This window comes from Corvus hawaiiensis, chromosome 17, assembly GCF_020740725.1.
Source record: "Corvus hawaiiensis isolate bCorHaw1 chromosome 17, bCorHaw1.pri.cur, whole genome shotgun sequence".
Classification (NCBI taxonomy): domain Eukaryota; kingdom Metazoa; phylum Chordata; class Aves; order Passeriformes; family Corvidae; genus Corvus; species Corvus hawaiiensis.
The window spans coordinates 7395370-7419163 of record NC_063229.1 but is presented as its reverse complement, the minus strand read 5'-3'; the positions used below and the strand labels follow the sequence as shown (position 1 = coordinate 7419163).

The 23794-nt window shown below is 52.2% G+C and overlaps 3 protein-coding genes across 5 annotated transcripts in view; 2 read left to right on the top strand and 1 right to left on the bottom strand.

Moving 5' to 3' along the window:
- The first annotated feature begins 643 nt into the window (after positions 1 to 643).
- Positions 644 to 12254, top strand: PABPC1L (poly(A) binding protein cytoplasmic 1 like). 2 transcript variants are annotated; one of them, XM_048322324.1, is made up of 16 exons: positions 644 to 754; positions 1439 to 1650; positions 2378 to 2571; positions 3061 to 3176; positions 3949 to 4088; positions 4857 to 4951; positions 5205 to 5342; positions 5834 to 5929; positions 6776 to 7042; positions 7546 to 7636; positions 7927 to 8055; positions 9072 to 9211; positions 9534 to 9627; positions 10413 to 10543; positions 11361 to 11450; positions 12046 to 12254. In XM_048322324.1, exons 2-15 carry the CDS (start codon positions 1458 to 1460, stop codon positions 11442 to 11444), a joined length of 1908 nt encoding a protein of 635 aa, XP_048178281.1. In that variant the 5' UTR covers positions 644 to 754; positions 1439 to 1457; the 3' UTR covers positions 11445 to 11450; positions 12046 to 12254. The 2 variants fall into 2 exon arrangements, 1 of the variants encoding a protein (XP_048178281.1); XR_007207319.1 differs by lacking the exons at positions 9072 to 9211; positions 9534 to 9627; positions 10413 to 10543; positions 11361 to 11450; positions 12046 to 12254 and having other exon boundaries at positions 7546 to 7822; positions 7927 to 8012.
- A 2802-nt stretch (positions 12255 to 15056) lies between these two features.
- On the bottom strand, positions 15057 to 19450 carry TOMM34 (translocase of outer mitochondrial membrane 34). The gene is made up of 7 exons (XM_048322189.1): positions 19310 to 19450; positions 19112 to 19211; positions 18817 to 18969; positions 18043 to 18203; positions 17644 to 17788; positions 16909 to 17035; positions 15057 to 16118 (listed from the first exon to the last, which is right to left on the bottom strand). Exons 1-7 carry the CDS (start codon positions 19422 to 19424, stop codon positions 16020 to 16022), a joined length of 900 nt encoding a protein of 299 aa, XP_048178146.1. The 5' UTR covers positions 19425 to 19450; the 3' UTR covers positions 15057 to 16019.
- Positions 19451 to 19504: 54 nt separating this feature from the next.
- The window catches only part of STK4 (serine/threonine kinase 4), a 46422-nt gene continuing 42132 nt past the window's right edge, over positions 19505 to 23794 (top strand). For both annotated transcript variants that reach the window (XM_048321827.1, XM_048321826.1), the window contains exons 1-3: positions 19505 to 19608; positions 22159 to 22239; positions 23095 to 23223. In XM_048321827.1, coding sequence (XP_048177784.1) covers positions 19577 to 19608; positions 22159 to 22239; positions 23095 to 23223 — 242 coding nt within the window. In that variant the 5' untranslated portion in view covers positions 19505 to 19576. The remainder of the gene's footprint in view (positions 19609 to 22158; positions 22240 to 23094; positions 23224 to 23794) is intronic.

Sequence of the window (23794 nt, the reverse complement as noted above, 5' to 3'; positions counted from 1 at the left end):
GGGAAAGCACGAGACGCGCAGGAGCTGCAATTCTCAGAAGTGGAGATGCAGCTGCTGAACCCCTGAGCCGCTCAGGTCCGCGGGGGCCGCCGCTGCCCGGCCGGACCCTGCCCTGCCCTGCCCGCGGGGGTGTCCGCACCGCATCGCTCCGCACGGGGCGGGGCAGGGCCGCACCTGGCCGGGGGTGGGGCGGTGGGCGGGGGTCCCGTCCCGCCCCCGGGGCCGCCGCGGAAGAGGCGGGCGGTGCCTGCAGCCGCGCTGGAGCGGTGTTGCCGAGGCGAGCGCTCGGTGTGAGTGCGGGGCCGGCTCCCATCACCCAGCTCCGGCTGCCGGGGCCGTTTCTCCGGGGCGGGGGTGGCCGGGGGTCCCCGCCGGCAGGCGGGCTCGGGCAGGGTGAGCAGCGCTCCTCCGCAGCCCCGTCCCGTTGCCGGCGGTGTGCGCTGCCCTCGGCTCCCGCGGCGGGGCTGTGCCGCCTCTGCCCGGCCGGTCCCCCCTCGCCGCTCCAGCCGCCTCCTCCCCCTTTGAACTCCCTTTCCCCCCTGCCCCGCTGGCTGTGGCTGCTCTGTTACCCTGTGTTTGTTTTGGGGGGGCCCTGGGAGGCGCCTCTGGTGGTGCGAGGAGCGAGGCTTGTGTCACGGAGCCCTCTGCTCCACCGTGGGCTGCCCGCCGTCGATGCACCTCTCCTCTATATGCCTGTTAATTTTGCGTATCTTTAGGTATCTAAACAAGTGTCTCAGGACTTTTGAGCTTTCAGGTAAGAGCCCCAATGACAGGTTTATAAACTTTTGGGGCAGGACCTCCATTTTTGTGTTCCCAGGCAGTACCCTGGGGGTCTCAAGCAGTGACTGTCGTCTTCACACAGGCAGAGACTGAGCATCAATTTGCCTGCTCTGGGAACAGTAGTCAACAAGCTGAGAAGCTGGGAAGGGGTGGCCGAAACTCTGTGTCTGCCTCGTTAGAGATGGAGTTATTTGCAGGGAGCAGCATGGGCTGCAGGTCTGCTCCCTGGGCATCAATACAAACCCACAGTCCTTGGGTCTGCTCTGGCTGCAGGAAGCCGTTAAGGAGTTAAAATGGAAGTCTCAGGTGGAGAAGGGCTGTTTGCCTTCTGAGGAATTAAGCTCCATTTTATTTCTCGGGGGGCTTGAGTGTTGAAAGGAGCAAATGTATGTGGTATGTCCCTCTGCGTGCTTCCAGGATGTGCAAGGGCTGTGAGGTGCAGATCATCCCAGCTCAACTTTTGCACCAAAATTGTTATGTCCTGGAAAGTTTTGGGGTTGCAGCTTCCTTGGGGAATTCCTGTTCCTGCTGGTGGGAAGGGAAGGGCATTGCTTGCACTTGTCCTGCTGCAGTGGGGCAAGCCCCAGTGTGGGTCTGTGGTTGCTGCAGACAATCTGAAGCCTTCACCCTGCAACCTCAGGTCTATCTCCCTCTGCAGCTGAACTCCGTGGGTGACCATGAATGCCAGTGGCCCTGGCTATCCCTTAGCCTCTCTCTACGTGGGAGACCTGCACCCGGATGTGACTGAAGCCATGCTCTATGAGAAGTTCTCACCTGCAGGGCCCATCATGTCCATCCGTGTCTGTCGGGACGTGGCCACGCGCCGGTCGCTGGGCTATGCCTACATAAACTTCCAGCAGCCTGTGGATGGTATGCTCCCCCAACACAGCTCTGAGGAACAGCCTCACAGTGGGGAATTGGGGTGTGCAAGTGATGTGAAGGGGGCAATGGAAGAGGGGGGAGCAGTTGTCTGAATGGTTCCATCAGCTGCTGGGCCTTGGTTCTAACTAATCCCAATCTGCTCTCTGATGGTGACCCATCCTGCTTCCATCTCTTCTTAGGGTCTGGGAAAGGATGCAGCAGCTGGGCTTTGGTAAGGGGATGAAGGTGACTTGCAAGAGTTGCCTCCCTCCTCCTTCTCCATCAGAGAAGGGCACAAAACCCCTTCTTGCCCTTACCTGGGGCAGCCAGCTGCTCACTGGCTCACAGTGTGATGTGAGGCCACTCTCCTGGCAGGCATTGCCATGACACAGGATTGCAATTGGAAGATGTTCCATGCTGAAGTGAGGCTGTAGTGACGGGAAGGTGCTGATTTAGTTTCCCTAGAGACCAAAATCCTTGCTGGGTGAATTAGTTGGGCATCTGCCAGACTGGAGCTTGTAGTGAAATGGCTGATCCTTGGGAGTCAGACATGCTTTGGAGAGGGGGGAAAAAAAAAATTAATCAAAGAGTGGTGTGGCTGAAGGGGTGGGGAGCAGAGCTGCCTATTCCATTTAGGTTAACAAGCCCCTGTCCCTGATTCCTGTGCCCATCTCAGCTGCTGGATGTGAGGGAGATCTGTCTCTGTTACTCTCCTCTCCTCCTCTTTCTTTGCCAGCTGAGCGAGCTCTGGACACCATGAACTTCGAGGTGATCAAAGGCCGACCCATCCGCATCATGTGGTCCCAACGGGACCCTGGGCTCAGAAAATCAGGGGTTGGAAACGTCTTCATCAAGAACCTGGATGACTCCATTGATAACAAAGCCCTGTATGACACCTTCTCTACCTTTGGAAACATCCTGTCATGCAAGGTAGGTGTGCCCAGGGCCCTGCAGGAGAGGGCTTGCTGCAGAGCTGCCCTCACTCTTGGAAGCGTGCTCCAGCCAGCTGGAATTCACTTTCTCATTTCACTTCCCACAACATCTCCTTTAAATTCCCACATGCTTTCAAGCCAAAAGGCCTTGCTATGTTTCCCCTCAGAATGGGGGCTTTTTCCCCAGTCCCTACACAGGGATGTCGTGTCCTCCTGTCCCAGCTCACTGCACCAGTGGTATGTGGGTCTTGGGGAGCCATAAGCTCCTGGATATCATATAAAGCACCATGGATCAGGTCCTGGGATTGTCCATATCCCTGACCTGCTATCAACACCCTGACAGAGCTCAGCTGCAGTGGGAGCAGGATGTCAGGGAGGGAAAATGCCCCTGGAAGATGGGGATGGGTTTTTCCTGTGATGTACTCTTGTACAAACGCGGAGAAAAAGAGTGTCTGTCTCTTTCCTTTGCTCCTCTCTGTGTTTGTAGGTGGTTTGTGATGAAAATGGATCCCGTGGCTATGGCTTTGTCCACTTTGAGACACATGAGGCAGCGACTCGGGCCATTGAGACAATGAATGGGATGCTGCTCAATGACAGGAAGGTGTAAGTGCCAGAGAGAGGAGTCTGGGCCCTGCCCTTGGTTCTGCTCCTCCCTTGCCTTGGTCCACTACTGGGAGTAAAAGCATGCTCTGCTCGGGCATTCCTCTCCTGCTGTTCTCTGTGTTCTTCCCTTTTCCCACCCCTGCTGGGCATGGTGTCTGTGCTGCTCTCTGGGACAGTGAGTCACTTGTGGTGAGTGCTGGTGGAAGTGTGATAGTGGTTTGGAGCTGTTCCCAGATGGTGGGGAAGGAGTCCAGCCCCAGGCTGGGTTTTATTGCTGAGGCAGTGTAATGAGTGCCCACAAAGTGGGGCTGGTCCTTGATCTTGGCTGCTGGCATCAGATAATCTGGGCAGGAAGGGGTTTTTTTGTTGTTGTTGTTCCTCTCTCTGCTTGCATTGCATCACCTCCCTGTCTACATCCCACAGAGGCAAGGGCTGCCCAGAGTGTTTGAGAATGCTTTGGAGGAATAGAGCTGGCACTTGGTGGTATCCTTTGGGGTCTTTTGTGGTGGTGGCATCCTTTGAAGTCTTTTGATGTCTCCTGGGATGACACATCCCTACTTTTGGCAGTGACAAGGGGGAGTTTGGGTAGACGTACACCAGAGTAGGACATGCTGAAGTTGCTGTATGTGAAACTCATGGTAAGCTTGTGGGTGAGCAAAGCATGGCCTGAGGATGGGATCTCTCTTGGCCTTACTGAGACAGGTGTACCTGTGTCCATCTTCCCTCTGCAAGGAACGTGCAGGGTTTGAGGCCTATTCCTTTCTTCCTGCAGGTTTGTTGGACACTTCAAATCCCGCAAGGAGCGCGAGGCAGAGGTTGGGGCGAGGGCAATAGAGTTCACCAACGTCTACATCAAAAACTTTGGGGATGATATGGATGATGACAGACTGAGGGAAATATTCTCCAAGTTTGGTGAGCACAGTTGTTGAGGTATCCTCGTGTCTGATAAACTGGACTTGGGGCAATTGAAAGGGAAGCTGGGCAGAGTGCTTGGCTGAAGTAGCAAGCCCCTTTTCTCGTGAGATGTGACTTGTTTAAACATCCCCCACATAAAAGGACTGCAGTCACTTCAGCTGTCAGGATGTTACATGTGCTTTCCTGCTGTGAAGGAGGATAACTTGTACTTGGTGCTCTCTTGAAAAAAGTAGGTTTTTTTCTTTCTTGGATAGTTTTTAAAATTGTCTTGTTACCAGCAGGCTGCCTGGTTACAGGAACCCTGGGAATAAGAATTGAGTCTGAATTTAAAGAAAACAGGCTTTTCAGTTTAGTCCACTACTGGAGGATGCCTCTGGTGATGGGGTTTATTATTGTGCCAACCCATGGGCCATGCTGTTCATGCTTGGTCAGTGTCATCACAGGTAATTTGTGGTTATCCTTCATATGAACCCAATATATGTGTTCATGTACAGAGATGAGATTTTCTAGACAAAGGAACTCACTGCACTGGCTGGAGAGGCTGAAGAGCCCAGGGCAATGAGAGCAGCACTCAGGGTGGGAGGGATCACCCTCACCAACCCCCACAGCCTTCTGTCCCTGCCTCATGGGTATCCCATTGTCTGTCCTCCCGCTGGGCTCTTCCATGCTGCCATGGCCATCCAGTCTCCTCCCTGGGCTGGCATGTCATGGTGTCTCCTGAGCCCAGCAGCACCCATCAGACCATACTGTCCTTCCCTCTTGCAGGAAAGACCTTGAGTGTCAAGGTCATGATGGACAACAGTGGCCGCTCAAAGGGCTTTGGATTCGTCAACTTTGAGAAGCACGAAGAAGCCCAGAAGGCAAGAGGCTCCTCACTCACTGCCCATCTCTCCCCTGAGTTTGTCACCTGGTGATGTTCCCACCTCTCCTCAGGGGGAACCTCACCAGCTTTGTGCTCGTCTGGGAGCTGGCGCTGGGTACCTGGATGGGCAGGGCCTGGCAAGGGGGAGCAGATCTCTGCTTGTTGTGGGACTGCCCTGGGGTGGTGGGTGAAGGACAGAGCTGTGGCCATGGACTTCCCACTGAGCTCAGAGCCCTCCCCTTCCCCGGCAGGCGGTGGCTGACATGAATGGGAAGGAGATCAACGGGCGCGTGGTGTACGTGGGCCGGGCCCAGAAGCGGCTGGAGCGCCAGAGCGAGCTCAAGAGGAAGTTTGAGCAGATGAAACAGGAGCGAGTGAACAGGTACCAGGTAAGGGGAGAGCAGGGTGCTCCATCCTGCAGGTCTGTACCAGGGACGCCCTCAGCTTGGGTATAGCACAGAGCTTTCCAGAGCAGATTGGCGTGGTGGGCCCCTCCTGCAATTAAAGACCTGCACAGGGTCCAGTCACTGCCTGGGAATGTCCTGGGAAGCAGTATCAGGAAAGAGGAGAGGGATTTAAACCCAGGATGATGTTGGGAGGTGAGCAAGTGGGTCTGCTCATTTCCAGAAATATTAGTCTGGAAATGAGACAGCTTCATGAGATCTTGGAGCAGGTTCACAGTGATGGTCTGGGTGCCCTCTTCACTTGGGGTGTTTGTACTTTGAGTGGAGTTTATGCACAATCCTGGTCCCTCTCCATGTCACTGCTCCTGCGGGGGCTGTCCCACCCTCCAGCTGAGCTGTTGGTGAAATGTATACCCAGTGTGACAAACTGTTGTAAACTTTGGGATCCCAAGCTGCTTTTATTTCATCGTGTGCAGGGGGTCAACCTGTATGTGAAGAACTTGGATGATGGGATAGACGACGAGAGGCTGAGGAAGGAGTTCTCTCCCTATGGCACCATCACCAGTGCCAAGGTGAGGGACTGGGGCTGCCCCTGGGGCTCCTGGGGTCAGTCAGCCGGTGCACTCAGCCCTTGCAGATGGATTTGGATTATCATCCTGTTGAATTACAGTTCCCTGCTAATGGCTTGTACCTCAAGCCAGGTGTGAGGGACATGCCACTTCACTCCAAGCTGTCCTGAGGAGCAAATATTTTGTAGTTTGATTGTGTTACCCCAGCCTTGGTGAGGTGCCAGGTATGGGACCTTAAAGCTGCAACATTCTGAATATTGCCCAGCTGCTCTGTGACACTGATACAAATAAAAATGACCCACAAGCCACTTCTCTCGGGACAGTGGGGTGACAGGCTGGTGTTTGGCCTTTTGGAACACCATGGAAGTGTCAGTCTTTTCACTGGGACTGGTGTCAGCCTTCTCTTGAAGGGTGCAGAGGGGTGGTCTGGTTTCAAGGTCAGCTACCTGTAACCCACCAGGGACAGATGATGTCTGGCCCTTGTCAGGGCACAGTGTCCCACTGATCCCCATCCCTTGCTGGCTCCTGCAGTGTTTAGCGCCAGAGCATTTCTGGCCCATGGGCCCTGTGGGGCTGAGGCACAGATTCCCCCCAGACAGTCACCGGCTCCAGATCTCAGGCTGGTCCAGACTCTGCCATCTTCATTTCCCAAACCTACTGCCTGAGCAAATCCTCCCCTACCCCAGAGAAACCTCTCTGTGAGAGAGGTGCAGTCCCATCCATCCCACCCTGGGTGTGGGGGCTGAAATGGGGTGCCTGTGGCTGGATCCCACCCCCCTCACTGCGCCGTGTTTTGTGTGTGCTGCAGCGATCTGTGGACTCAGCTGTCTTGTTCTAATCCAATTCTAGGTGATGACAGAGGGTGGCCGCAGCAAAGGGTTTGGGTTTGTATGCTTTTCATCCCCAGAAGAGGCCACCAAGGCCGTGACAGAAATGAACGGGCGGATCGTCAGCACAAAGCCTCTCTACGTCGCGCTCGCTCAGAGGAAGGAAGAACGGAAAGCAATCCTCACCAACCAGTACATGCAGAGACTGGCTACCATGAGGGCCCTGCCTGGCCCTCTCCTGGGCTCTTTCCAGACCCCCCCAGGGTACTTCCTACCCCCCATGCCACAGGTGAGTCCTGCTCCCCAGTGGCAGCCTTGCACAGGGACCCAGGTCCGCCCTGGAGTGGGGTGGCTGTCAGGCTGAGAAGCAGAGCTTGGGTTGTGCAGACCTGGGCACACCCTGTGGAACCGGTGGGATCTGTGCTGGGCTTCCATGTGAGCAGCAGGGTGGGGTGCAGGTGCTCCAGGTAACGGGCTGGGGATTTTGTTGTTCCTTACTGCTGCCCCTCAGAGAAGGAGGAAGCAAGGAGGAGTTTGGTGGGAGGGTGTGAGCATAGAGAGCAAGAGGAAAGGGTTACAGAGGTGCAGAAGCTCCAGGGGAGGAGTTAAGTAGAGCTGCTGGAGGACATGCTGGCAGCAGGGCTGGAGGTCGGTGTTTAAAATGCTCTGGCACCCTGCAGAGCATGTTTTTGGCTTGTCTGTCTGTGTGCAGCAGCCACCAAGAGGCTCTGGGGTAGTTCTGGCTCAGCTCAGCTCCCCAGTCACGTTGGATAATGTGTTCTCCTTTCCCAGCCACAAACCAGAGCTGCCTTCTACGGCCCCAGCCCTGTTGTGCCAGTCCGCCCTGCCACTCGCTGGAGTGCACAGCCCTCCCGGCCTCCCTGTGAGTCTGCCTGTCTCTCCCTGGGGGCTCTTGGCACGAGCTGGGCTCAGTCAGGGACTGAGGGTCTCTAAAAGCAGCACAAAGTGTTGTAACCCTGGGGGTTTATCTTGGATAAGTGTGCAGGGGTTTGGTGCAGGGTCACGGTGATGGGCACCAGGAGGTGACAAGTTGGCCGTGACACCAGAGGTGAGGTGCTCCTGAACTGTCCCCAGCCACAGTCACTCCCCTGCCGTCTCCTTCCATGCCTCTGCTACCAAGTGGCTTCATTATGTGTGTGTTCTCTCCTACAGCAGTGTATCCTGAAACCACCCCCATCCTGAGGGCTGCCGTGCCCCCCCGGCGCCTGCTGTCCAACATCAGCACCACCAGACAGGCCTCCACCCAGGTGCCCCGTGTGCCCCCCCAGGCCCAGAGAGTGGGTGAGTGGGGGAAGGACCCCCACAATTTCCAGCTGGGACATCGCTGTGGTGGCAAGGGTGCTTACTGTGAGCTCAGGCCTCCTCTGAGGATAGTTTGTTTTGTGGGATTTCTCATGGAGGAGCCTGATGGTGTGATGGAATTGGAGCAGTGTCTGTAGAAACTAAGTATGTAACTTTTGGGGAAGGTTGTGGTCTTTCAGGTAATGGGATGGATCTCTGATATGCAGATTGGTCTTGTTGGTGGCTTCTCCTGGCCTATGATCCTTAAAGCAGATGGTGATGCAGCCACAGCACCTGGGCTTAGGCTCGGACACAGGCAGAAGGTGGGAAAGGACCTGTGGGGCACAGGAAGGGGATCTCACAGGCTCTGGCTGAACTGCTGCCAGTGCCAAGCCTCATGTTAGAGGGGTTTGGAGCTGAGGACCAGATCTTGCTGGCATCCCCGGTGGTTGGTTGTGCTGAGGCTGGCCCTGGGTCCTGGGGTGTCCCCTCCAGACAGGACCAGCTGGGGCAGTGACTGCCTACAGCCTTCCCATCTTCCTGGGATTTTGCCCGAAGTTATCTTTGGCATTGAGTGTCTAATTGCTGAAGTGAACAGTGGGACCAGGAGGGCTCTCTGTGGCTTGTCCCTTCTCCTTTTGTCATTGTCCTCTCATTTCTCTGCCCTCACCTTCCTTCAGGATGAGCTGGGAGACAGGGCTCTGCAGCCCACCCTCCTCAGTGCTGTTCCCATTCTCTGGCTGCTCATGCAGATGGGTTTCTGGAGGAGAGATGACGAGATGTGGGTGCCTTTGCCAGCTCTCCTGCCCTCTGCACAACATCAAACCACCCCACCCCAAGGGCGGCAGTGCCCTGCCTGTCCTGGGGAAGCTGCCTTTGACTGGGGGGCTGCTTTGAGCCCATGTAGGATTTTTCAGGCCCTCCAAACAAGCACATTGCCCTTGTGGCTTCAGCCTCCTTGGCATAGGTATGCATTTAAGGACTCCTCCTCACAAGTATTCTGGTCCCCATTGCAGCCAACATCGGGACGCAGACGGTCAGCACCCGGCTGCCCTCCTCGTCTGCCCTGCCACGGGGTGCCCAGCAGTACAAGTACTCCTCATCTGCCAGGAACATGCAGCCCGTGGGGCACATGCCACCCATGGTGGCCCCGCAGGTAAGTGCTCTGCAGCCACCATAATGTGACATTCTTGGTCCTGCTCTGGGCTAATGTGACTGCCAACCCCAGGACTCCCCATGGCTCCATGACTGGTGCTGTGGGGGCCTTTCCTGGGAGCAGCTATGGATCCAGTAGCAAAACAGCTCTAATGCTTGACTCCAGCTTTGCTGCAGCTGGTGTTTGAGTACAAACACACAGTGCCAGCATTTGGAAGGCTGAAATGCCCCATTGTGGCTGGTGTCCAGCACCATTCCTGCAAGCCAGGTAACTCACATCCCTTCCAGCCTTTGATTGCTGTTCTTCCCTGTTTTTCTTCCAGGTGGGAGAACCTGCTGTGCATGTCCAGGGGCAGGAGCCACTGACAGCATCCTTGCTTGCAGCAGCCCCTCCCCAGGAGCAGAAGCAAATGATCGGTGGGTGTCACAGCTGCTCTGCTGCAGGGCCCTGGGGCCATGTGGGCTTGCATGCACCAGGGCAAACTTAACTGCTGGGAGAAGCTGTAAGGCTTTGTGGGATTGCTCTGACATTATGCTGCTTAAAAAAAATAATAAATTCAGTCTGTATTGGAACTGGATGGGAGCAATAAAACCACTCCCTGTCTGCGTGAGCTGCCTGGCAGTGAGAGAGTGTCTGGTGGCGCTTTGCAGAGAGGCAGAGCTCCATCCGCCCTGCCTGTGCTGCCAGGCCATGCCAGGGCCTTTGCAATTCCCCTCAGCTCTGAACCACCCTGTACTGCTGCTCCTGGGCACTGATGAACAGCGTGGTGGCCATAGGGGTTAAGGTCAGCTCTGCCACACAACCCTTGGCTTTCAGGCGTTCTGTGGTGGAGCAGACAGTACCCTGGGGTGGGACAGCATTGCTTGGCCTGGCCAAAGCACAGCAGGTCACAAACCAGCTCTTTCCTCCCCAGGAGGGAACTGCTCCTGCAGAAACTGTCCTTCACCTGCACATGGGCGGGCAGGCGTGCTCAGCTCCACTGTCCTGTGCCCACTGTAGGCGCCTGCTGCTGACTTCACCCAGCAGCTTCCTGTTGCTGGGATGTGCTGGAGTAGCTTTGCTTGTGAGCAGTGGTTTTTCCACCATCACTATCACCACCCTTGTGTCCCATTTCAGTGGAGGGGGCAGGAGGGCTTGCAGTGGGTTTGAAAATGCTGGAGGGCTTGCACAGTGTTCATGTCCTTGCTGGTGTTTGGAGCAGGTGAACGCCTCTACCCTCTGATCCACGTGATGCATCCTGCGCTGGCCGGCAAGATCACCGGGATGCTGCTGGAAATAGACAACTCTGAGCTGCTGCTGCTCCTGGAGTCCCCAGACTCCCTGCGCTCCAAGGTAGGAGGGACTCAGTGCCCAAACACATCCCTTTCCAAAGGGCTGATTGCCTGCTGCTGCAAGGAAAGCTGAGCACAGCCCAGGACACTGATCACCATGGGAAGAGCAAGTAGCTGCTGGTTTTATTTTCAAGGGAAAAAGGAGCCCCAGACTGATGTCACCACACCCAGTTGCCTGAATGTCTGCCTGCCTTCAGCAAAAGGAGAAGCTGGAAGCAGCTCCCTAAAGCACGGGCCAAGCCTGAGGGTGGTTTGGAGGTGGCTGGGAAGTGAGAGGGGAAAATCAGGGTGGTGTCTCTACAGGGAAGCAGCCAGGAAGATGCTCTTTCCTCAGAATAGAAATGAGCTATACTGCAGAGGGGCAGCAGTTTTTCTTCAGTTTCCTTCTTAATCCTGGTGAATATTTAGCTTTGGTTCCCATCAAAATAGTTGCAGTGAATTGACTGCATCTTTTTGTTGCTCCTTGGAGACAGGAGCTCCTTTCACCTTTTCACTGATGTTTTTTGAGGCGTCTGGGCTCTGTTGGGTGGTCAGGCAGCTTCACCTGTGAAATCTGACTTCTCTCTAGCAAGTTCTGACTTGGTAATAGAGGAGAGATACCCCAGAATTCCCCTTGGTAAGAGACAGAAAAGGTCTTTGGGTTGATCAGCCTCCTGCAGAAGCAGCAGGCTTGGATTTTGTGATTATTCAAGTCCTTTACATTTTGGAAGTGGATCTGTATGGAGGCCACACTGGGACCTGAAATATTAAATTCCTGGTGCAGTGCACTCCTGCAGTGGAGCAACTCAACTTCTCCCCCTTGTGCTCTCTCTTGTAAGATCGAGGAAGCGGTCACTGTTCTCCAGGCACACCAGACCACAGAGACACCCCTCAAGGGCAGTGCTGGGCCGTTCCTGCAGTGACTCCAGGTGGGTGCTGGGAGCTGTGGTGTGCTCAGAGTCTCTGGTTTCTGACTCTGAAACTGGGGATTGGGTTTCTCATCCAGGCCAAGCAAGGTTTAATAAGCAATATCAGTGTCTTTGACTGTAATATTCCATTCCTTAAATTGCATCCTCCATTTTCTGGACTTAGTTGTACTGCAGAGACCTGGTTCTCTGTGGGCTCTTTCTGTGTTGATGAGGGCAATACTACCAGATGAGGACTGTGCTACCAGAAAGGAAGATAGGAAGGTCCTTGTTTTTCTGTAGTTCTAGTGGGGACCAGCACAACCTTTCCTGGGAATTCCCAGTGGGTTTTTTGCAGAACCATGGCAGTAGATACCCTATAAAATACCCTTTGTGTGCTTGACTAGGAGAGCTGGCCCTGCTGCTGAGGCTGGGATAGACGCACTAACAAAGCAATTCAGACTGTATGTGCCCCTTTGAAGATATTTCAGATATTTCCTTGGCTTATGATATGGCAGTAACTGTGTTAACCCAAGTTCAGGTGAATTCCATCTTGTCTGGATGAAACTCTCCCTTTAGCACTTGAAAATTGCATATTTGGGTTCTCTGTTTCTTGCAGACTTTGGGACTGAGAGCAAGCCCTGAGAATGTTGTTGTTGAAGAACAGGAGCAGGAGCCCCACCACACTGTTGGAATCATGCCCATACAGTGACCCTGGCTTTGTCTTCAAATGCCCCATCCTATTGTTCGTGTGTATTGTAACCCTTGTAAATTGCTTCTTCCTGCACCTGTGAAAATCCCCACATTAAATCTCTCTCACCACTGAAAGCACCTTGTGAAATATTGTGTGAAACCCAGCCTGGGTCAGTTGCCCAGGAAATGATGGGTGCTGATGAATCATCATTATAGGGAATTTATTGGGTTTTGTAGTTTTATTTGTTCACGTAGCTGACACTAATAAAGAACTGGTACTTCCGTGCTCCCCCAGAAATGGGGGTTAGTTCCCTTGGCAGAAAGACAGCCTCTACTTTGCTTCCTGCAAGTGGAAGGATGGACTCAGGCTGCAGTAATTAGTGTTTGAAGTTTGTGGTGCTGCTGGGGTGTCAGTCTGGAGAGCTGGCAGAAGGGACATACAGCATTACAGCATTACATTTACAAATTGCCACCCAAGAGGCTCCTCTAATCCTTTCTGATTCCCTAGGAGGATGGATTTAAGCAAAACAGGATGGATTCCTGTTGTTCTCCTTTTGTAATGAACCTTGTTCACCTGCAGTACTGGCCTCGAGTGTCTCCTGCTGGTCACCAGAGGGTGTGTCTGTGTTTGTGTTGCACAAGAGCAAGTTTTTGAGGTATTGTGGAGTAGCTGTACATCAAAAGCTGTGTTTCCAATGCGTGTCCCTGACCAGAGGTCTCAAGGAGTCACTAAAGAGCCCCAGCAAACAATCATGACCGCATTGTGTCCCACAGGGACACTCCCTGCTCGCAGGAGGAGCTGGGACCTGTTCTTGCTGGGCTCTGCTCTCTGTTGCTGTCATCACCCTGGCCTTAATCCTCTGCCCTTCCTAGTTAGGAAAGGAAGAGACTCCTTGGTACTTGAGGCTGGTGAAGCACTGACCTCACTTGACTCCTTCCCCGAGCTGGCAGGAGCACACCTCTGCCAGCACCACCCACCCTCTTCTGTGCAGTTTGTGCTGGTGTTGCTGTCTCAATCTTCCTTCTATGCTGTATCATACTCTTGCTTCAGCTCCCTGCTGAGTCACCCCTCCTACCTCTTCTCTTCCTTCCAGCATTTTAATAGAACCACTTACACATTTGCTCCTGCATAGTGTCTGCTCTGCTCTGCTGGGACTCTTCACTGGGGCTTTTCATCATTCCTTTTCCTCACCTTCATTTCACCAGTTCTTCCTCTAACCTCCTTAAATATTTCTTTTCCTCTTAGTGGATGCCTCAGCCTGAGGTGTTCATTGTTTAGGTATCATCTCCTCAGTGAGATGCTTATAAAGGACTTTAATTCACTTAATATACAGGACCTTCATTTGTTATTTCTCTAAAGTGTCACAGGCTGGAAGCTTTTCTGCTTGGTCTCTAGAGGAAGAACATGTATTTATTTGCATGAGTGTAATGCACACAAGGAGCTGGAATGGGGCTGTACAGGTAAACTTCATTCTGCTGTTGGTTAGCTTGGCTGCAGCCTTTTTTCAGGTGTAACAGGGCAGTTCAGGTGTGCCTGACACCACCTACAGTGCCAGGTGGCTGGGCTGGTGAGTCCTCTGTAAAGCCAGAGGGAATGCAAAGTGGTGCCCAGGAACACAGGGACAGCAGAATAGCCTAAGAGAGGATGTGAACAAGTTCTAAAATGTTAATCAGAAAAGGTGAAGTTGGCACTTGGATCCCTGATGATACTAGAAATAATTCAGAGTAGCTCCCTGGCAGAAGTCCCTTGGTGAAGTCGGAGGCTTTAGGGAGTTGAGGCAGCAATGCAAATGAGTCTGGAGTCCCCAGCCTGGAACAGCTGCCGTTGTTTCTGAATGGGGCTGATGAAGGTGTGTCCCTGTGACAAACCCTCTCTGTTGCCCTGTGGCCAGCACTACCTTTGCCCACCTGGGAACTGTCCTGCATGGACAGCAGCACCTCAGCAGGAGCAGAAGGGGAGACAGGAGCAGAAGTGACCCTGAGCTTGCAATAGTGTCTTGTTGCTGTGCATGACCTCTGTCTACCTGGTGCTGTTGCTGGGGAAAATCTTTGGTATCGGGCACAAACAAAACTGCTGTTTTGAGGGGAAGGAGATGGTGACTGCTGCCGGTTAGGGGTGCTCTGAGGAGCTGCTGTTGAACAGTGCAGGTTATCTGCCACTCAGGTAACAGCAGGGCTGCCAAAAGGATAGCTCTTAGTCAAGTGAAGCCAGTCCTTTTCCTGGATTCTGTGACCTTTCTCTGCTTATCTGTATGGTGCTGTGTGCTTCCCCACCCTGAAATCCATCACACCTGCTAAGAGCTTGGGTAAGTGCTGGCTGTGGGATCAGTGGAGCTGTCATGCTCAGAAGTGGGAGTAGAGTGGATGGAGCAATTTGTGCCCCTCGGGGAGGACTTGTTTCAAGCCCTGGCCCGTTACAGCTGATGGAGTACAGCCCTGGGACCTACAAAAAGCTGTTTAGTGTCAGGCTAAGGTAAGAAGTCTTTGTCTTAAATGGCATTAGAGGGATTGCTCTCTAAATTCAATTCAGCGGGGTACCTGCCTGAAACACTGCTGGGAGAGGCAAGGTAGGAAAAGAAGATTTTTGAACCTTGACCAAGGGCTAGCTTCTGTCTCCTGGTCTGTATTATGAGTTGGATCAGGTCTAGCATGGCCCAGCATCTTACCAGCTGAGGCAGAGTGCAAGGCTGAGCAATGGTTGGAAACCCTGATGCAGTGCTCCGCTCTCCTTAGCGTGCCTTTCCCAGCCCCAGTGTCCCTGGAGCTGTAGGGACTCTGAACTCTAAATTTAATGGCCACTATGAGCTGAGGTCACTGTCTGAAAGAGCAAGGCACTGCATAATGCTTGAAGTCCTCTGACAAAAAGAGGGGAGAGTATGAAGTGGTTAGGCAAGTGTTTCAGTTCCCTTATTCCATCCATCACAAAAAACACAGTTCTAGAGTGAAAATAAACATGGCTTTAATGAGAACAGGTTTTAACAGTTCACAAAGTAACTCCAAGTATCTCTTTATCTACCATTTAAAATCAGTGCCATCAATATCAGATCAGGAAAAGTTTACACATGCATTGAAGTAGTAAGCCAGACCTCAGCTGGGGTGTTACTGCGTATTTTCTTCCCTGTAACACCCCATAGCAACTGCTCCAAAAGGCACAGAGGAGCTAAAGTGTTTTTTTTTTTTTTTTAAAAAAACAAGACAAAATACCATTGCAAAATTCCCAAGCACCCAGAATCTGAAAGAATAGTGCACAGTGTAACAAGGCAGGCCTAACTTGCTGCTGTTTTCTTAAATGTGCAGAATAATTAAAGAAAGCTGCTACCGTAAACATCTGCCCAGCCACACTAAGCAGCAGAACCCAGCTGAGGGCCAGCAGGCATCAAGGGGGAGAGGGAACAAGGTTGGCCCTGTGCAAGTAACTGTGCCCCTGTTGTAAGAAAGGGTACGTGGTGCTCTGGCAACTACAGCAGTTCCTGCAGCGACTTTCTTTCAGTAATAGCAGCACAAACGCAGCAAAACTGTCACCTGAATAAGGACTGAAACCCCTCTGTTTGTAGCACTTCAGACAGGAACAGCCACTTCCTGTGCATCTTAGCCAACATGTAATGAGTCCCTGAGGCCAATAGTTAGAGGCAAGTTGACTTCAACCAGGAAAATTAACCTAAATGCCTCTTGGGGAGGGGCATTAAAACTATGCATGATCATAGAGCCAGCTTAATAGAGTTTGATACAGATTATGTCTTAACATTCATTGTGCTGGTACAGAACCTCTTAGATCTCAGCAGCACTGGAAGATAAGACTTCAACACCAATCCTGCATTGACTGGTCCCTGTAACAACATCAGAAGGGAGAAAGCTTTCCTCTGCAGTGGAAAAGAAAGCTTTCCTTGTTGCTTGGTTACCCTAGGCTCTGTTCAGTTCTTGCAGTAATCTTAGTGCGGCTGTGTTCTTTGGTTCAGTTTTCAACAAGCTCTTGATGTCAGCAATACTTGATTTGTAATCCTAGAAAGAGAGTATTTTTTAATGGTTAGTGCATTAAAAAGGCAGTCTAAGGCAGAACTACTACCCAGCAACAGAGGCAAAGACAACACAATTAAGCCTGTGACTCCCTCTCTGTAACTGCTCAAGCACTGGCATTGATGTAGCTGTTGTAAAACATGCTTAAACTAGGGCTGAGAACACAATTTCATCACTCAAGCAGGTTCTGAGTCCAACACCAATGCAGTATGTACACCAGTACTGACTCCAGAATCTCTCATGAGACAAAAAGATAAAGCTCAACACAACACTGGTCTCTCTGGTAATCAAGGACAGGATCTGTGGGAACGGCCTGAAGTTGTGTCAGGGGAAGTTTGGGTTGGGTATTAGGAGAAGGTTCTTCACCCTGAAGGTGGCTGGACAGTGGAACAGGCTCCCCAGGGAAGTGGTCACAGCTCCAAGCCTGACAGAGTTCAAGAAGTGTTTGGACAACACTCTCGGGCACAGGGTGCCATTGCTGGGGATGGTGCTGTGCAGGGTGAGGAGCTGGACTCGAGGATCCTGTGGGCCCTTTCCAATTCAGCATATTCTGTGATTCTGTGAACAAACACTTGCTGTCAGCATCTGATGCTGACAAACTCATGAGGTTCAAACAGTAAAGTGTGATGTCTTTGATTCTTAGTCTTTAAAGGTCTCAGCTATCTGATGGCAGATGTTATCTAGCACAGAAACAAGCCTTAAAGGCCATCTCTAGCTCTGATCATGCATCAACAGCCATCTAGTTCTAGCCTAAAGCCTAAAACTCCTGACTTACCTTCAGTTCTTTAAGTGCTTGAGCACGCCTGTAGAGTGCCTTAACGTTCTTAGGATCTAACTTCAGAGCTTCGGTGCAGTCCTGTGCTGCTTCCTTGTATTGCTTCAGGGTCAGGTAACAGAGAGCTCTGCAACACAGACACCTGCTTAGAGACCTTTGGCTGAAAGTAGCATCGACTGCTGCAACACAGAGAGCAGCTGCCAGTGCAGCACAAAGCTGGACTCCAAAACCATCCTCATGTGTTGTTCTTGAGCTCAAGTTTGTTTCATTTACAGGGAGGGGAAAAAAAAGAAATGGTTTTTCAGTTTAAAGGAACAAAAAGGAAGATGTTTAGAGCAACCTGCTCTAAAGCTAAAGAAGCTGCACTTGCATTTGAGGATGCAGTGCAGCATATGCTCTGCTTGCTGCAACTGCCTTAGAACTACGACAAGTGTCGAACAGCAGTCTGCAGTTTGTGGTCTGTAGGGCAGCAGAGACTACTCACAACCCCAGTCCTGGCAGACAAAGCAGTCAAGGGAGAAGTCCCTTAGCAGCCCAGAGAAGTGTCTCCAAGGAGTTCTGTAGCACCTGATCAAAGAAAGTTCTACTACAGGGGAGGCACTTGGAGTGAACCTGAGGGGGCGGTTTTGTTTTATTCATTAGTTTGGGAGCAAACATTAAACAGTTCTGCCAGGAAGTACCATGGTAGCTTTTATACAGGGCCAAGAAGTACCTAGGCAAAGAGCTGAACAGTACCTGTTGGTGTAAGTTGCACATTCCTTGTTGAGCTTTAAACTCTCATTGTACTTCTCAACTGCTTTTCTATGGTTTCCTTTCTTTACAAGTTCATTTCCTTCTTCCTTCAGCATTCGAGCTCTCTCCATGCCAGCGGCAGTCTGGTCTGGAAATGGTGGGAAAGAACACAGAACTCTATAAAACCACCAACAATATCACAGCCTCACAGAAAACAAATATCCCCATACCAGAGAGATCAAAAGAACCAGAATCAACCAAAAAGGCTGTGGCAGAGCCAGGCCTGGGTTTCTTCAGGCCTCAGCCCCAGCTGCAGACACACCAAGCAGGTGTGGCAGCTGTCTTGTTCACCACCCTTAGGAGCTACAGGGCTCTCTGCCCAGCCCAAGGGCATGTTCCCACCTCGTTCTCCCTGTGGTGCAGTGGCAGGAGCAGTGCTTGCCCCAGGGGCCTGGGCAGAAGGAATGCTCCACCTCGTCTGGGCAGAAACGGGCACTCTGGGGATTGGCGGGAGCTTCTGACGCCAGTTCACGCCATCCTTCTCCAGCAGGGCTTTAGTCATCCTGCAAGAGACAGCTCCCAGTCATGCTGGCTGTCGGCTGGATGGGCCACGCAGTAGCCAGCAGGGTCACTTTTAACCTGGCTTGTGTATTAAGAACAGCATCTCTCTATCTCCTAATTTCTTTACATACATCTCAGTGGGTTCCTTCTACAGGACATTTATGAAGAGATTATCTTCACGCCAGCAGGGCTAAAAATAACATAGGACAAGGGCTGGGGCTGTCACTGCTCAGGTGAGCAAGAGACATGCATTTCACTCCTTGGTCTGGCAAGCCATGAAGCGAAGGAGACAGCAACAGGAAGAAAACAGGACTACAGCAGCCTGTAAACACACTAAACATAGGGAGACTTAAAGGACAGTGTACTGAACTTTAGCTCATTTTTTCCTTTAAACCAGACACTGAGCAAAGCAGAAACAGTCTCACAGAAATCATTCCCAGCCCTCGATCAGCATCTTGAAAGGAGCTATAGGCACTAGCAGGCAAAGGGAACACGGCCAGGCCTTGCTTCACTCGTGTGCCTGGGACACAGCTTGCTCCTGCCGGCATGAGCACGGCTCGCAGCAGCAGCAGCACCCAGCAGCCCTATTCCCGAGCCCTAACCGGGCGGCTTTACCTGTTGACTCCATCGTGTGCCGCCTGGACGGAGCAGTCCACCTGCAGCACGGTCTTGTAGTCCACATAGGCCAGCGAGTACCTCTCCAGAGCCTCGTACGCCGCTGCCCGCCGCAGGAGGGGCTTGATCCCGAACGGGACCAGCTCGAGGGCGCTGCGGCAGAGGGGAGGGAGCGCCGTCAGTCCCGCGGCTCCGGGGCAGCCGCCGCCCCTTCGCCCGCCCCAGCCGAGCTGGGGGAAGCCGCTGAGCGCTCCCTCCGGCCCCGCCGGGTGCCCCCAGCCCCGCCGCCGCTCACCTGGTGCAGTCGGCCACGCAGAGGCTGCAGGCGCCGTCCTTGAGGTGGCAGGCGGCGCGGTTGGCCAGCAGCACGCTGCGCTCCTCGGCGGTGGCATCCCCTGCGCGGGCCACAAGCGGGACAAGCCGCGATTCAGCCGCGATTCAGACGGATCCCGCCGCCCGCTCGCTCGCTCGCCCGCCCCGGGTCGTGCCCTACCTGCGGCTTCCAGCTGCGCCAGCGCCCGGGAGTAGAGCTCGGCGGCCGGGCCGTACTGCCCGCGGCGGAACTCCTCGTTGCCGGCCCGCCGCAGCGCACCGGGGGACGCGGCCATCGCGCCGCTGCCGCCGCGCCCGGGAAGCCGCGCCCCTCCTTTCGGAGCCGGGGCGGGCGCTCCCCGCTGGCATCCGGCGGCGGGCGGAAGCGGCGGCGGAGCGGAGTGCCATGGAGCAGTGAGGGACCGACCCGGCTCGCCAGCAGACCGCCATGGAGACGGTGCAGCTGCGGAACCCGCGCCGGTAAGCGCGGGGTGTGTTCCTGCCGGGACCGGGGATGCTCCGGCTCGTATCACCCGCCCTGCTGCCGGCGCGGGGCCGAGAGCCCGGCCGTGGGCGCGCCGAGCTCCGGCCCCCTCCGTCCTCCGGGGCGCTGCCGCTGCCCGGAGCCGCGGGGCCGTGGGCGGCAGTCGCCTGGCACCGGGCAGCGCCCGCAGGTCCCCGCTGGGACAGCACCGCGCTCAGGTGGGGGAAAACGGCTTAAACTGGAGCACTGGGGGAGCCTGTGCTACTGCGGGAGCTCCCACCAGGTACCGCGGCTGTACGAGGTGTTCTGGCCCGTGCCAGTGGTGTGACAAAGCTCCGGTCACTTGTTGTCCCGTCGTGTCTCTCCCAGTTTTGTGGGGGTCTGTCCCCCCGGTGCCGTGTCCGGGCGCCGTGCCCAGCCCTGGCACTGCCGCCTTCCCGCCGGGCCCGGGCACACCGGGCACACCGAGCCCGGACCCTCGGACACCGCACGAAGCCGGGACTCCCCTATCTCGGGCTGCCAGGCCGAGCCGGGGCTGCGGGGCAGAGCTGGAGGCTGGCGGCAGCTTGAATGAAGTGTCAGTGTCAGAATGCTATCAGTGGTTCGCAGCTGGGGCCCAGGGAATGCTTCGGCAGCGAACAAAGGAAGCTGCTGGCGCTGGTCCCCAGTGACATTGGCCCGTTTGGTTCAACAGTGATGTATATGCTGTTTAAAAAAAAAAGAAAAAAAAAAAAGCTTGGTTTTATTCTCTAATTGTTTATGCCGGTGTTTACGGGGCAGGTGATTACGATTAGATCTGAATAACAACAAAGGTGAGATTGGGTTTGTGTTGCTGTTAATCTGTGTGGTATAAACATCCAGGAGAACGGCAGAGTGTGTCAGACAGCAGCGGGTGCACTCGATGGAACAGGACAAGTTCAAAGTAATTGGGCTCCTGGGCTATAGTAGAAAGTAGGCTGTTTGTTGCAAGTACAGTAGTTGTCTGGTTATTATGTTTAGGTGTATGAAAAGCCTTTTTTTTTCCTTTTATCCTAGTAGAATTTAGGCCTCAACTTCAACAAGAAGTGTCTGCCTCTTGCGTCGCCACTTTTTGGGCTCCTTGGAAATGGGGGCTTATGTGGTTTCTGGTGCATGTATTACTTTTTTTTCTCCTTTTCCCACACCTTCTTCCCCCTCTGTTTTCACAAGGACACGTAAATTCTTTTTAATGCTTATGTGAGCAGGGAAGCTAGCAGCTACTTTCAGTATTTCACCACTTCCTGAGTCTGCTTCTATATAATGTTTCCTCTGCTTCAGGAAGCCATTGTATGTGCTCCATGCACGAGCTGCTCCTCCCGTGTGGCTTTTGTACATAAACATAATAGCCAGGGATCAGTGAATGGTTTTTCACTCTGTTTCTGAAGAAATTGGGGGGAAAAAAGTTACATATTTAGTATAAAAATTAGTATTCCTGTGACTGGAGTCCTGATCTGTAGCAGCAGCTGTAAGAGCTTTCAGGAGTAACTTGCAGTTGCAGGCAACCACGTGTGTTTTACTTTAAACACCAGTGAGCGCTAAAAGTGCTGAGATTCTTAAGTTTCTGTGTTTAAAAAACTTGTGTGAGCTGGTTTGGGGAGTATGGAGGGATTTTTTGTTGGCTGGTTTTTGTTTATTGTTGTTTCAGATTTTTTTTTAGTTGATGTGAAAATGAAAGAGCGCTTGTTTGTGGACTGTTGGATACTCTTACCGCTGACAATAAAATACTGTTTTCAGACCTTTTTGTTATGTAGTCCTTAGCTGTTTCAGGAGGCTTGGTGAACAGCTCTCCAGTGTAGACTCAAACAAATATGATTGATCTGCTTGTTACTTTGTGTACGGGATCTCCCTAAAAGCTGTACTGGAGGAAGGGGGGGCCACGTGGAGAATCACAGCACATGGCAGGTTTTTATTCCTTAGAAATTATTTCAGCTGACTCTTATTAGCAATACATTTAACAGGGATGGAATTAAGATCCTGAGAGTCAGATACAGTTTCCTTTTTCACGATAGAATTTTCCTAGTATACGTCCAGGCCCATGAAGTTAAGATCTGAAGTTTTGATGTTAAAAATGTGCAGGTGAGATCAGTATTGCCTCCTGCGTCCCAACAAATGTATTCCACATGTACTCTAGGCATCAGGGAAGATGATGTTCCCTTTTTTATGGCCTCAGTAGGTATGCTTCCAGTCCAGATGTTGAAATTTAGCAGGTATGTTCAATGGCTTCAAGACTCTGCTATGCTGAGTTGTGACCACCAGCACAGAGAGCCTGAAATTCATTTCTGCCAAGAGGAGCTGTAGATCTGTGTGCCTGATTACATTCTGTTCTTTGTAATTCCCAGCCTTTTTTTGCTATTGGATGCTGGTAATATTCAGTCATCTTGTCAGGTAAAGTAAAGTTACTTCATAATCAATTTACTTCATGCCAAACCTTTTGTGTGTTTAAGTGGTGCTATTTACTCTTCTGTTTCAGCAGAGCCAAAACTGCCATGAAATTAAATGTAGTAATTTCTCTCTTCTTAACCATGCAGGCAGCTGAAGAAGTTAGATGAAGACAGTTTAACCAAACAACCTGAAGAAGTATTTGATGTCCTGGAGAAGCTTGGAGAAGGGTATGTGTTGTGTTCCAATGTACATTGGCCCAATGTACATTTCTCTGAGAACACATCTGTCTAACAGGGGTGTGTTCAGTGGACTCTGATGTTTCACTATTGTCATGGTTCTACTTCTGAAAGATATGTACTAACATAGTGGCAGTGTTTGGTTAGTAACAGAATAAAACATTTGTTTCCCCAGAGTGTGATATCTTAACCCAAATAGCAGGTTATGGGGTCAGCAGTAGGGAGCTGAAAGTTGTTGAAAAATGCCAGCCTGGAGTTGGTAGAGCTCTGTGGGAACTCAAGAGGTTTTGTAGTTCATCCCTGGTACCTCCTGGGGAAGATCTGCCTGGTGGAAGTGAACTTCAGTGACACTGTGCCATTTGGTGAGGCAGAGCAGCATGGGAACACTCCAGGAGTGACATGTTCACTGCCTTAAGCAGTTCATTGGAAAAGACTGAGTTGTAAATCTGCCTGGCTGCTGTAAGTAAAGAAGCTGGAAATAAGAATGAAAGTATCTTAGAAGAGCAGGCAAACCTCTCAGAACAGAGTTGTAGTTCTTACTGATGCTCATCTTGTACTCTATGCTGGAAAAAGAGAATTTTAGTTGTTGAATTTGTGCAAAAGGCCATTCCAAAGCTGTGGTCAGTGTAATGATGGTGTGCTCTTTCCTCACTGCCTCAGTGTGGTGACTTATTTGTATTACAGTGCTTAGAAGTTAGTGGGCTGATTATTTACATTAAAATGCAAAATATTTTTAATAAAATTATAGTTCATGTTTTACGTGATGGTTACACTCGCAAAAAACAAAGCCATAACATTTGCATTTTTAATGTTGCTATATTCAGTGTTTGATATTTTGTTTTCTAGTTCTTATGGCAGTGTGTTCAAAGCCATCCATAAAGAAACGGGTCAAGTTGTTGCAATTAAACAAGTTCCTGTGGAATCTGACCTGCAAGAGATCATAAAGGAAATATCCATAATGCAGCAATGTGATAGGTAAGTGTGTGCTGCAAAACCCTTTATTGGGATGCAAGGACAAGTATCCCCTGTGACCTGGCATTTAATCAAATAAAAGCCATCATGTTGCCTTAAATGTTTTTTAAAAGGCCGGACATGTACAATCAAGTTACCTCCTATCAACTGAGTCATGTTAGCTGACCATTTGGGTAGTGCAAAGGTAAGACAACAAAAGGTAGCTTGCAGCAAGAGAGAGCACTGAGCTGAGTGGAGTAACCCTGCACTTGCTGCCGGCTGAGAGCCAAGCGTGTGAGCAGTCGCTGCCGTTCTGCCCGGGCTTCTTGAACAGTGGTAACTTGATTGTGTGCTGAGCAGCAGCTCCCGTGTCCACAGGGGTGGTGGCTTCCCAGCAAGGCATAGAAAACTGTTAGAAGGAGGTTTTTTTGTTTCTTTTTTAAAGGGCACGTGGATGAGAGCCACTAACGCATGACTGCTCTTGCATGTGCACAACCTCCGTGCTGTCACCTGCTCGGGTGGCAGGACTGTCCTTCCTGGTCCTGTTCTGCCTGTGCAGGCTCTGCTGCAGTACAAGCTGTCTGCTGATCTGAGC

Coding starts and splice junctions, on each gene's coding strand:
- TOMM34 (XM_048322189.1), bottom strand. CDS start 19,424: ATGGCCGCGTCCCCCGGTGCGCTGCGGCGGGCCGGCAACGAGGAGTTC. Junction 18,970..19,111: donor TGCGTGGCCGACTGCACCAG/GTGAGCGGCGGC, acceptor CCTCTGCCGCAG/CGCCCTCGAGCTGGTCCCGT. Junction 17,036..17,643: donor TGTGCAACTTACACCAACAG/GTACTGTTCAGC, acceptor TCTGTGTTGCAG/AGCTCTCTGTTACCTGACCC.
- PABPC1L (XM_048322324.1), top strand. CDS start 1,458: ATGAATGCCAGTGGCCCTGGCTATCCCTTAGCCTCTCTCTACGTGGGA. Junction 8,056..9,071: donor CCCCCAGGCCCAGAGAGTGG/GTGAGTGGGGGA, acceptor TCCCCATTGCAG/CCAACATCGGGACGCAGACG. Junction 9,212..9,533: donor CACCCATGGTGGCCCCGCAG/GTAAGTGCTCTG, acceptor TTTTTCTTCCAG/GTGGGAGAACCTGCTGTGCA.